At 44.1% G+C, this 13,797-nt stretch overlaps 1 protein-coding gene across 19 annotated transcripts in view; it reads right to left on the bottom strand.

Moving 5' to 3' along the window:
• SVIL (supervillin) overlaps positions 1-13,797 on the bottom strand; it is a 258,674-nt gene that overhangs the window by 51,362 nt on the left and 193,515 nt on the right. For 14 of the 19 annotated variants that reach the window (XM_069547643.1, XM_069547642.1, XM_069547638.1 and 11 more), the window contains 2 exons: positions 4,489-4,618; positions 631-678 (listed from right to left, as the gene is read on the bottom strand). In XM_069547643.1, coding sequence (XP_069403744.1) covers positions 631-678; positions 4,489-4,618 — 178 coding nt within the window. The remainder of the gene's footprint in view (positions 1-630; positions 679-4,488; positions 4,619-13,797) is intronic. The other 5 variants (XM_069547648.1, XM_069547647.1, XM_069547641.1 and 2 more) reach the window with 1 other exon arrangement.

Genomic DNA, 13,797 nt, shown 5'->3' on the forward strand with positions numbered 1-13,797 from the left:
TCTTTCCAAGACAGTCCTTCCTACCTGTTTTATTTTGGGATGCTAACAGAAATTCCCACATAAGCACAGTAAATATAACCAAATCAGTTCTGTGCAGTACCTGAGTTATGGGCAAGATGACTGCAATTTACACAAGATATTCAGACAGGGGATCCCTGACTCTCATGGACCATTTTAACATTGAATATAAACTATCTTCTTTAAGCCTTTCACGTCTTCTCCATGATTGAAACAAAGTTTCAGGATGTTTTGATGGTGGCCATTCTGGCCAGCGTGAGATAGCTAATGGGAAGCTGCTGTATAACACAGGGGGCTGAACCCAGTGCTCTGTGATGACCTAGAGGGGCAGGAGGGGGAGGTGGGGTGGGAGGGAGGCTCAAGAGGGAGGGCACATATGTATACTTATGGCTGTCGTTGTATGGCAGAAACCAACCCAATACTGTAAAGCAATTATCCTCCAATTAAAAATAAAATGTAGAAAAAGGGCAGGAAACAGGATAGCTTTCCATGCTGGATTGAGGTGACATCTCCTCTCGGGCTAAGAAAACCAAGCAGAGAGGGGTACCCAGGGGAACCATCTAGGATGAGAGCTACACGTGGTGAGAAGACCTGTGTTAGAGTCAGGCTTACCCAAAGCAGATTAGAAATGTCATTATCATCTGTAAATCCTCCTTCTTCCTACAGGTTAAAACAAACAGGAGACGTTGCAGAGTGTCGGAAGAGTAGGGTCAGGTTATGGTGTCACAAGCATTTCCCAGAACTCTGTGCTGGGTTCCAGGAGGAGCGTGCACATGCCCACACAGTCAGGTGGCACAAACAAGTGAGCTCATCCCCCATCCGAGGTGATTATCTGTGACCTGGGGGCCAGACCAGCCGCCCTCCGCACCCTCCTACTCTTGGTCCTTCAATTGACTGCATGCTCTTGAATCGTAATTTGGAATTTCAACGGCACAGGCAATTAGAACACAAATATGGCAGACTGACCACCTGCCTAGAATTTTCAGAGACTTGTTCTGAGGACAGCACAGAGCTTAGCTTGATTCACTGACTTGACACTTTGATGGAAGCACAGCCAGGTATCAAATCCTAACCTATGGCTCAGACACAGATAGGGGGTTGAAACCACAAACTCTATAAAAGGTTCTGACTTCCTGGAAAAAGCCTACAACTTTGGATGGTTATCTCGACCAAAGGGCCTGGGAGTCACTGTCTCTGCCTAAATATCAAAGTCAGGCCAAAATGGGGTTGGAATTTTAAATAATGATTTGGGGAAAATACATAACTGCAATTTAGGTGAAACAAAGAGACTTCTACCAAATCCCTTTTCTTTCAAACTTTGCTTTGTTTCATTTCTCTCCCTCTTGGGATGGGATGAGTGGCTCTGAAAGGATCATGTTCCTGGTGCTGTGAGCCCAGCCAAACCTACAAACTATGGTCTTTACCATCTTTAGAACTAATTCTATATGCTACAAAAGCAAAGATGTATAAGTCAGGTTAGCATTGTCCTAGACTAAACCAAGCGCAAGAGGAAGGAAAAAGGGACAGCAAGAGAAAGAACCCAAGCTATTTGCTGTAGGAAATGACAGGGGCAGCAAGGTAAATAGTACTCTTAAGTTACAAACCATCCATCCTAATTTTAGGGGGATAAGTTTGGAAAGTAAGGAAGTGATGTTAAGTTACATCGTCTCTTGAGACACGATTGATCCTTTTGTAGGTAAAGGAAAACACTAGCTTATTCCCCAAATTGATTTATGGACCAAAAGAATACATTTTTTTTTAACCTTACAGGACCCCAAATGAGATGCCAGTTAGAGCACCAAAATTTTGTTTTGTTTTGGGACAAACCATTCAACAGAAAGAAAAACAATTTAAGATTTTTAAGGCATCCCTCACATCTTTTTTAATGTGGTTACACAATAATCTCTAATTACTCATGGGTTCACATTATATTTTTATTGGATGGAGCAGATTTTCACAGGGGAAGTGATTTATATAAAGGCCCATCTCCGTTTCCTGCCTCCTTTGCTTTTCACAGGCTGTAACCCGTGGGACCCTGCTTAGCATACAAAATACAAGCTTGAGGAGGCCAAACTATATAATGTTTGGTAACCACGAATATGTGCCTTCAGTGAATTCAGAAACTGCAGGAAGTGATGACCTGACAGTAAATCCAGTCCCTTTTCCCTTGGAGGAAAAGATGGAAGGTTCCAGAGCTTGTGCCCCCTAGAAAGTCTGGCTCCAACCCAGGCAGCAAGATCCTAACCGCATGGAGCACATGTCGTGAATGTCCTTCCTTCTTCAGAGAAGCATTCAGATACCCAGCAAACCTTGGCCATGTCTCAAATTCCCTGCCTGCCTTCCAGCTGCCCCCGGGACTGTCTGAAGGCAGATCAGGTTCAAGGCAGCTCTTCTACCACATCTGAGCATGGCTAAGGTGTGGCTGAAATACACAGCCCACCCTTGGGAAGACATAAACCGAGGGCACTTCAGAGGCCATGGGAAAACCACATGACCTCAAGAGAACCCACGATTTCCCAATGCCTGCTACAGAAGCCCAAAATAGATGGGCTTATTTTAACTTCAACGAGCTTATTGTCTTGGGCCAAAGTGAACTAGGTTAGGAGTAGGAGAGCGATGATGAGTTCACTGCTGGTGCAGAACCCCTGAACCCAGGACAGTACTTCCCACTCAAGCCACGGCTGCTGTGGGCAGGGTTTACTACCCCAGGGGCAACTGCAGTCACCTTCTCCCATCTCTTGCCTCCTGAGAATCTCAGTCTAATGTTAAGGCTGTTCTGATCACATCTACTATTCTGAGCCTTCTGGTCTACCCAGCTTCTGCTGATCCCTGTCCTCTAAGTGGGGCAAAGTGTTGAAAATGATTCTACTATTTGTAAGAAATCTACCTGGCTTTTTACTTTGTGGCCATCCTTTTTACCATGCCATGGGGGACCTGCTTGGGGAAATTTCTTTGCATCTTTCAACATGACCAAGAGCGAAGAACTAAAGTTACCTTGGAACCAATACTTTCAAATCAAACTTTTACATAAAGTTTGTGGGCAATGGCAGTCAATCATTGGAGGGACCTAGTTTTCCTACACTTCTGGATCTCATTCTGGAAATACAGATTTCCTATGTAGGCTCTTTAATATCCAGTCATATTTGAGATTTGCAAATGGCTGAGCGTTAACTGTCTTTAGTGATTATCTTTGAAGTCATGTCTGACTCAAAAGAGAGAATTCAAATTGCTGTTCCAATTTAACCTAGGAAAACACAGAAGAGCCATAGGAAATAGTGTCAGAACTCTGTCTTCCTGGCCCCACGGACACACCTCCTTCTTATGTACATTTCTGAGTGCATCAAGGTCATGTTCATCACTTCTCTCTTCCACGGAGGCTTATTACATTGTTTTAGAGCTGGAGGGAGTCTAGGTGATCACCTGGTTGGAACCATTTTTCCTTTTTGTTTGAAGGCCTGTGACCCTAGCAGTTGGCCAGTGGTCTCGCACAGCGCCCACACTGCCCCCAGCCAGCAGGTGCATTCGCCATCACAGGGCCAGGCAGCAGGAAATCACTGTTCACTTTGAAAGTGTGCACTGACTGTTCAAAAGCTGGTCATTATGACTAGTCATTTAACAACTCATTGGTACATTTGCATAAGAAATGCTTGCCCAGATCGACAGCAGTGTGTTACTGAATTTTCTTGAAACTTGTAACATAACATACTTTGCTATACTTTCTCAATAAAAGGCTTACCTGATCATCATGGACATGACTTCTGTGACATGTCCTCACCGACCACAGCTGTGTCCTCTTGTATATGCATGTTTTAAATCTAGGCCTAGGACATTCAAACCCATATTCTATATGCAACTAATAAACAGTTAGCAGTCAATGAAGTTTTCATTCTAAAGGCTTTAATACGGTGACTTCCTGGCAGTCCAGTGTTAAGAGTTCCATGCTTCCACTGCAGGGGACACAATCCCTGGTTGTCAGAGAATTAATTTCCTACATACTATGTAGTGTGATCAAAATATATATACACACACATCTATATCTATAGCTACATATATAGATATCAGTTTGGTTCAGTTCAGTTGCTCAGTTGTGTCGGACTCTGAAACCCCATGGACTGCAGTACGCCTCTACAGGTATAGGTATATAGATATAAAAGGGTTTAATAACACTGTAAAATCAGACTTCATTTTAGAAGATTTGAAACAGATAAAAGTGCACACTTCCAAATATAGGAATCTGCCTGCTGATGCATTAGGTATGTGGCACTGTTCCCAATTCTAGGGCATCTCAAGACTTCAGCTGGTGATTAATTGAAGCTCCTGTGGGCAGACTTTAGGTGTGGACCCTAGTGGCAAAAGAGAGCTGATGCGTCCCAGGGTAGTAACTAGTTAAGCTGTGCATGCTTGCCTGGTGGGTGCACATCCAAGCGTGACGTTAGTTAGAATGCCTTTTCTGAGCACAGACAAGGTTACCTTCTTCTTGAGCGACTGCTCCGTTTCTTGGATGTGCAGGCTGCTGGTGATGGAGGCTTTGCCGTATTCCTGCTTTCTGTTGAGTCTGTTTCTCCAGTCTTCCTCACCACTCTTCTTCAACAGTGCTAATCTAAGAAGAAGACATGCCAACCAACAAGTTCAGCACCAAACCTTCCTTGGAAAAGAACCACAATTTAAGGAAGTTAGCCATAAGTAAGAAATGACCATAGCTGCCTAATTTAAATCTTTCTGAACGGCATTTATTTGGAAGAAAGTATGTTTGGAAAACTAATATAATTATACTATGTAGAGTATTATATTTTCTAAGATGGTCCCAAAGGTTTGAAAGTTTGATGGAAAAGCAAATCTGAAGCCTGACTTCCCAGATAAAAGATGGAACATCATTTTACCAAAGGAATATCTCTGTTTTTGCCCTGCCTTTGGGCTGAGGGCACAAAAGAAAATAAAAATAAATGTCCCCAGAGAAAAATATCTTCTGGTGACCCCTTCTGGTCACATGAGGAATTAATAGGTAATGCCAAAGGTGGATGGTACTTATTTGCAGAAAATATAGCAGAAATGAGTTTAAAAATTTAAAGCAACAGAATATAGACAATCTCTGGGTATCATACGTTTATAATTACAGGTAAAAGCTTATGTTTAAGAATGTTTCTGTCTTGAATTCTAAGTCATGCTATTTTCTTCCAAATGAACTTGGTCTTTCCAATCTGCCTTCTTAATACAGAAACTTCTCTAGAAACCCATTTTTAAAATGATCACTCCAACTTTCCTCAGGAGATAGGTATATACAAAAAAAGAATCTAATTAACTCAGGTCTTTATCTAACCTACTTTAGGTCAACTATGGTGTCACTTGATAAAAAGCTGCTTGGATGTGAAAATTTGTGAAAGGTTATTCTCACGAACATAAGGCTATTTCAGTCTTGGACATTTAAGTTGGACAAACACAGGAAAGATAAAAGGCACAGAAGTGGTGATCATTAAACTCATTTGAGCTCGTGCTCAAACAGTTTAAAGATTGGGGGGAAAAAGTGACTGGACCCTTTCCCTTGCAGCTGGGTCTGCTGGGCTGGGTCTTTTAAACACTTCATTAATACATGTCCATGAAGAGTGTATTTTTAAGCAACATATAATCCCTATTTTGGCTGTTAAGGCCTGTCAAGCCCCTTCCTTACTGGTCACAATGGAGACTGAACTAGATGGTCTCTAAGGGCCCTTCGACCAAGCGCCCCGACTCCATAAAATAATGGAATTGGAGATGGGATGAAGCATATCAGAGTCCTCGTGGAGATAACCTAAATGCCCATCAACAGAGGAATGGGTAAAGAAGATGTGGTACACATATGCAGTGGAATATTACTCAGCCGTTAGAAGGGATGGAAGAGTCTGTCACACAGAGTGAAGTAAATTAGAACGAGAAAAATAAATACCGCATATTAACATACGCATGTGGAATCTGAAAGAACTGGTATAGACGATCTTACTTACAGGCAGATGTAGAGAACCAATGTATGGATACCAAGGGGGAACAGGGGTGTGGGGTGAACTGGGAGATTGGGATTGACATGTATGTACTATTGATATTATGTATAAAATAGGTAACTAATGAGAACCAACTGTAGAGCACAAGGAGCTCTCCTAAGTGCTCTGTGGTGACCTAAATGGGAAGGAAATCCGATAAAGAGGGGATATGGGCATATGTATAGCTGATTCACTTTGTTGTGTAGCAGAAAGTAACACAACATCATAAAGCAACTGTGTTGTTTTAGGCTAAGTCATGTCTGACTCTCTGTGACCCCATGGGCTGCAGCACACCAGGCTTCCCTGTCCTTCACTATCTCCCAGAGTTTGTTTAAATTCATGTCCATTGAGTCAGTGATGTCATCCAACCATCTGTTGCCCCCATCTCCTCCTGCCCTCAATCTTTCCCGGCATAAGGGTCTTTTCCAATGCAATTATACTCCAATAAATTTTTTTTTAATTGAAGGAGAGGTATATCACACTGTACAATAAAAGTTCAGTTAAGCAAATAAGAAAACAAGTTTTTCAGTAAATATGAACCCATGTACATCTACAAATTCATGTATAATCATATTGTATACTTGTCTATTTGTTCAGTCAAATAAGGAAGGTAAGCCAGGAACACTTTCCAAAGGGTGCAAGAGCTTCAAACTCTGGACCTTTCCCCTCATCCAACCTCTTCCTCTTCTTCCTTCCCTTCCTTTCTCTCTATGTGACTGCAGATAAGACCCAAATGTCTACTCTACGAAATTATCACTTATCTGTGATATTGTGATTTATAATATACACTTGGTTATTGTCCTCTTTGCAGGTACAGAGCTCCCACAACTTGGCATTTCCTAAATGATGAGAGTGATAAACGTGTCAACTTATGTGAATGAGATGACCTTTAGAAGCATGTATGTGGGGATGTGTTGCTGAGAGAACCAAACATGTGATTAGATGGTTAGAACCTTTAGTCCCACCCCCTGACCTCCAGGAAGGAGAAAAGGGCTGGAGAGTAATTAAGTCACTGGCCAATGGTGACTCAACTCAATCACGTCGATGTGATAAAGCCTCCACAAAAAGGCCCAAAGGACCAGGCTCCAAGAGTTCTTGGTTTGGTGGACACGTGGAGGTTTGGGGAGGGTAGCACACTCAGGGAGAGCATGAAACTCCACACCCTTCCCTCACACCCTGCACGGTCCGTCTCTTCTAGCTGGCTGTTCCTTAGACTGTTCTTTAAAAAGTTACTTATTTTTGGCTGCGCTGGGTCTCTGCTGCTGCTTGGGGCCTTTCTCCGGGTGCAGTGAGCGGGGTCTGCTCTCTACTTGCAGTGCATGGGCTCCTCACTGCAGTGGTTGCTGCTGTTGCAGAGCACAGCCTCCAGGCACGCGGGCTCCAACAGCTGCGGCACACGGGCTCAGGAGTCGCGGCTCTTGGCTCTAGAGCTCAGGCTCAGTCATCGTGGCGCACGGGCTTAGCTGCTTCACAGCATGTGGGAACTTCCTGGATCAGGGATCGTGTCCCCTGCATTGGCAGGCAGGTTCTTGTCCATGGTACCACCAGGGAAGTCCTACATTCTACTATAAAAACTTGAGGTCTAGTAAGTTAGAATATTTCTCTGAGTTCTGTGAGCCCCTCTAGCAAGTGATTGAATCCAAGGAGAATGATGTCGGACCCTCTAGTCTATATCTGGGTAATGGGCTGGGAGCATAGATAAGGGCCTGGACTTACAACAGGTGTCTGAAGAAGGGGGGAGGGACTGTCTTGCAGGACCCAAGCCCTTACCCTCTGGTTTGATCCTATCTCTGCATAGACAGCGTCAGAATTGGGTGGAATTGCAGGACACCCAGCTGGTATCAGACAACTACTCAGTGGTGGTGGGGGGAGGGGGAACCCCCTTGGAAATCAGAGTCAGAATCTTGTAACCAAGTCAGGCCCCGTGCTGTGCTGTGCTGAGTCCCTCCGTCGTGTCCGACTCTTTGCGCCCTACGTGCTCTCATTCAGCCCCAGATTCTATCATTTGTGACGCTTGGCAGTGCTCCGCCCTCTACAAGTGCCAGTTCACATACTTGAAAAGAGATTCTAAATCCCCTTAAGGGTTTCCATCTGAAGGTCAGACTATATATGGACTAAGATTGATCTTTCCTCCAATTATTCTGAAATGAGTCAGTTTTCTTCTAATAGGAAAAATAATTGAGTAAAATCAAATCATGAAAAAAAATCAAGAGCATTAGCATGCTGCAGTAGAGCCTTCAAAGTGTCTATAAAGAAGACTTTAAGCATGCCAGCACTTTCACACCCACACAAAGATGTGTTTCTAATTCATCATCTTGTGAACACAGACATGTGTTTCATTGATATTCTCCTTACAGCTCAGAACCAGCTTTCTTACTTCACCCTTGACCCACCAGTAGTTATTCATCTTGGCTACCTTACCTTTCGAATCAGATTAGAGTCCAAGTGATTTCAGAGAAATTTAAAAAAAAAAAAAGTGCAGCCTCAGAAGTTGGGTTTATGATCTACTCTGGGTCTTTAAAGACATTCTCAAAAATAAGATCCCAAATATCTGAAGCAATGGCAACATCATCTAAAGAATCATACGCTTTCCTCACACCTCGCACTGTGCATCTCTTCTAGCTGGCTCTTCCTTGGTCATAGTCTTTTCTTTTTTAACGAATTAATTTATTTTCGGCTGTGCGGGGTCTTTGTTGCTGTGAGGGCTCTCTCTGGTTGTGGTGAGCGGGGGCTAAGCTCTAGCTGTAGTGCATGGCCTTCTCATTGTGGTGGCCCCTCTTGCTGGTTACCTTAGTGGCTGCTTTGGGAATGGAGAACTGATTTAGAAAAAGGCAAAGCGTGGATCTTTCATCACCCTATGGTCCACCATGTATTCTGCTAATATGCCCCACGACCTCTAAGAGCCCAGATATCGTTATCCTGAATGAGGCGAGGGTACACACACAGGCCAAGGATGTCGCTCACTCAGGTCACCCTGCATGTCATGGGGGCAGGGAGCTATGGTTCCATCCCGGGCATATCCTGCCTCCCATCCTAGCGTGTGGCTTGTTTCACTACTTGTGTGTGAGCTCACCAGGCATGTTTTCACTCTCATGTGTTAGAAACTGCATTGTGTATATATATACACACTATATATATATAGTGTTTTGTGTGTGTGTGTGTGTGTGTGTGTGTATATATATATATATATATTTTTTTTTTTTTTTTTTCCGCTCCTGCTGGGATGGCCTTCAAAGAATTCGTCCCTTCCAAGAACCTGAAATCTTGCTTCTGGAAATGCTGGCAGGGTCATTCTCAGGATGACCTTTGGAAGTCTCACTTCCAAAGACTACAGAGTAACCAAAATAATATGGAAGAAACTGAGCTTCACTTGAGCCGACATGGTACTGAATCCAGCCCAAGTCTGCAGAGTGTAGGTAATAGAAAACTTGAAATGAACACACACTGAAACACACATGTATTATTCCCGTCCCTCTTGATTTCCTACTTGGTGTTGAACAAGCTCAGGAAGGTGGGGGACCTTTCCAAACGCCTTCTCTCCTGCAGTCTCACAACCCTCCTGACTGCCTGCAGACCCACTCTGCACCGCAGAGGGCTGGGGAGCTGAGTGTCTGGTCCTACATGGGTGCATGCTGTCACTTCAGTTGTGTCCGACTCTTTGCAACACCATGGACTGTACCTGCCAGGCTCCTCTGTCCATGGGATTTTCCAGGCAAGAATACTGGAGTGGGTTGCATTGCCCTTCTCCAGGGGATCTTCCCAAACCAGGGATCGAACCTGCGTCTCTTGGGTCTCCTGCATTGGCTGGGGAGTTCTTTACCACTAGCGCCACCTGAGAAGCCCACATGCCATTAATTACTGCCTATCTATGCAATTCAAACAACTGTGAGTGCTTTCAGCATCCGCCAAGTCCAAGTGCTATTTGCAGGGCTGGGATGTTGAGAACTGGGCATCTGCTTAGTTTACTACTGCTTAGTTCACTACTACCAATGAGTAGTCCCCAGTTATTTACCCCAAGACCGGGCCCAGGGCCATCACGTGGGTATCTGCCAGGCCACTGGGGAAGTGGCTCTCCCTCCGGCCATAGCCCATGTGTTCTCAGCAGGCAATACTGGTCCAAGGCAGGACATTTCAGCAGCACTGATCTGAGAGCCTGACTTGATTGGAACAGGTTCTGCAGGTTCACGGCAGTCAGCATCGAGTCAAGTGTGGGCCGGGCAGATCGTGTGCCTCTAAGCTGCTGTACAGTTTTTTCTTCCTCCTTTAAAAATGTCCCCTCATTTCAGAGCATCACAGGTACCACACAGACGTGGCTGAAAAGAGCATGGACTAGTCCTTAGACCACATCTTGGGTCGTGGCTGATTTATAGGCTGGAGGAGTGAACTAATAGGTCTTTTAAATGAAGGTAAATCAAAGATCAGAAAAGGAGGCAGCAACGGAAAAAAGGCATGCCTGCCCCAGACTCTTACATGAACCTGGGGCCCTCTAGTGGCTGAACTCTTGAGGCTGCAAAGTAAGAACCTCCAGTCTGGCTGGGTGGATGGTGGGACACACAGGGAACACAGGGGACCCCCGCCAGGGCCTTAGAAGGCAGGAGTCGCAGGCTCACCAGAGGCACTGGTGGCCTCTTCAACATTCCTGGGAGTTCAATACATCCTTAAGCTCCATCGACATCCCAATGGAAAGTTGGATCTTTTGCCTTTTTTAGTCATCTTCTCTGCCCCAAAGTGAAAGCACAGATGCAGTTGTTTCATAACTGTGGAAATAAGATTTCTAAAAGCCTAATCTACTTTTAAAGAGGTATCAAAGATTTTATCCTTAAGCAACACAAAATGTATCTGATTTACTATGGTTTTCAAAGAAGTCCCCCATTAGGGACAACTTAAACCCAATACTTTGGCCGCCTAATGCGAAGAGCTGACTCATTAGAAAAGACCCTGATGCTGGGAAAGATTGAGGGCAGGAGGAGAAGGGGACGATAGAGGATGAGATGGTTGGATGGCGTCACCAACTCAGTGGACATGGGTTTGGGTGGACTCTGGCAGTTGGTGATGGACAGGGAGGCCCGGTGTGCTGCGGTTCATGGGGTCGCAAAGAGTCGGACACGACTGAGTGACTGAACTGAACTGAAACCCAAACCATGTAGGCTGTTATAAAACAGTGATGCTATCAATTTGATGGGGAAAGCAAAATATATCCTCAACTTTAGGCTAGTTATGATCCAAATTTGACATTCTACATGTCAGAAAGATGAAGAAAGATAAAGAACTTACAGATATGTTTTCTTGAGCAACACATATATGGTAAAAAAGAGGAAGGTATGGAAGAGTTCCTCTAATTTCTCAGCTGCTACGCTTTTCTAAGTCTCAGTTTATGCCTATGAAACAGGGATATATTGGCTCCTTCGAAGGGCCATCTTCAGCACTCTGTGATGTCACATGAGAGAAATACAAGAGGTACTTCTGTGGGCCTCGGGAGAGGGGACTTAAGATGCTCAAGTCCTGGGTTTCCCTGGTGGCTCTGTGGTAAAGAATCTGCCTGCCAATGCAGGAGACACGGGTTTGATCCCTGATCCAGAAAGATCCCCCATGCCACATAGCAACTAAGCCTGTGCACCACAACTACCGAGCCTGTGCTCTAGAGCCCAGGAACTGCAACTACTGAGCCCACGAGCCTCAACTACTGAAGCCTGCGCGCCCTAAAGCCCATACTTTGCAACAAGAGAAGCCGTCGCAATGAGAAGTCCGTGCACCCCAACTAGAGAGTAGTCCCTGCTTACTGCAACTAGATAAAAGCCCATGCTGCAAAGAAGACTCAGCATAGTGAAAACTAACTAAATAAAATTATTAAGAGAAAAAATAAAAAGTCAATTCCAAGAAAATCTCTGAGTCCAGAGAATTTGCCAGTCCATACCGCCAGCTTTAAAGAAACAAAAACAAACGATGCTCAAGTCCTGAGCAGGAAAGAGACAGACCCACAAGACCAAGGAAGACCAAACCGCATCCTCAGGCTATAGCTGTTTAGAAGAAATGATGAAGGAAACTGGCAATGGCCAGAGTCTGGTCTCCAAGAGTCTGAACCGCAAAAGCGAAATTCAAAACAAGTGATGCCAGGAACATACGAACTGAGAAAATTAGTACAGGAAGAGGATGGATTCTTCCTAGCACTGTTGTCTAGTTAGAATTTCTGTCCTCCAGGGAGAACATGTTTGCTGCTAAAACATTCATCTGAACACACAGCAGCCCTGCCTCATGTACAGAGGGAGAGAGACTAAGACCAGCCCCTATTAGGGTTGGCCCTATTCACCACGTGGCCCCAGGGCCCCTGGAATTCAACCTCTCCTATGGTGAAGCAGGTGATCAGAGGAATTTAAAATAAGGTTTAAAAGGTCTACTTTATATGTCACCTCAAAGAAAGCAAAGCCCAGATAAACATTATATGAGGGGCTTTCTTATTTTAAATGGTCAAGCTTCATAGTTATTTAACAGGAGGAAGGACTAATGTCCCTCCACTTCTTGGGGAAAAGCTATTGTGTGGATTGTAAAGAAGTATGTAGCTCTTCTATTTCACCGAAGTGCAAATAAAAGTACCATTGAGGTAAGGGGCAGAGGTCTCTGGCCATACATATACTTTGTCTTGGCAGAGTCTATTACCAACGTAGATGCTAAATAAAGTGTCCCTCTTTTCTTTTCAAATGTGCAGTTGTCAAATAAACTGAATAGCTGAATATTTAAGAAGCATTCTTACGATCAGGGTTCTGGACAGACTGTGGCCGGGAGCCCCTTGGGTCTGCAGGAAGGACTGCCTCTCGCCGGCCAGGATGTCCATGTGTACACAGTTGGTTGGTTTTTATCCTCTTTCTGGGCAGCTAATAGCAACATTACAGCCACCCTCCAACTCCTCAGACATCCACAAGCCTGGGTTAGGAAGCTGCACCTTTATAGCATCTCACATTTTTTTTATTCAGAATTTTACAGTAGAATTAAAACTGCTTTCAGAAAAGAAAGAAACTAAGATTTGCTAAACACAGGCAAGTGAGCCAAGAATGACTGCATAGCAGTTGGACACAAAACTTCATTAGACATCCTAACAGACAGAATATACCCCAAGATGGGAAATCTCTTTCCAAAGCCTTTGAGAGAAGGGAGTATATTAGTATTTTCTACTGGAATTTTACCCCAAGAATGTTTTCTGGTGTGTAAAAGATCAGAACTTGTGTATAAGTGATATTTATCATTAATTTCCTTAAATGATACTTCGTCCTTTTACCTAATCAGTTTTCAATAGTTGGGTCTTTGGACGGTGCAGAGAAAAGGGTACCCTCCTACACTGTTGATGGGAATGTAAATTTGTGCACCCACTATGGAGAACAGTATGGAGGTTCCTCAAAAAACTCATCCAGCAGTCCCACTCCTGGGAATATAACTGGAGAAAACACTAAGCCTACAAAAGCCACCCCCCCCAGTGTTCATAGCAGCACTATTCACAGTAGCCAAGACATGGAAACAACGTGAAAGTCCATCAGCAGAGGAGCGGGTAAGGAAGATGCGGTGCATATACAACGGAATACTACTCAGCCATAAAATGGAGTGAAATATTGGCATTTGCAGCAACACGGATGGACCCAGAGATGATCATACTAAGTGAAGAACGTCAGACAGAAAAAGACAAATACTATATGATATCGCTTACATGTAGAGGCTAAAAAATAATACAAATGAACTTATTTATGAAACAGAAACATACTCATAGAAATAAAAAACAAAC

This window comes from Ovis canadensis, chromosome 13 (genome assembly GCF_042477335.2).
Source record: "Ovis canadensis isolate MfBH-ARS-UI-01 breed Bighorn chromosome 13, ARS-UI_OviCan_v2, whole genome shotgun sequence".
NCBI lineage: Eukaryota > Metazoa > Chordata > Mammalia > Artiodactyla > Bovidae > Ovis > Ovis canadensis.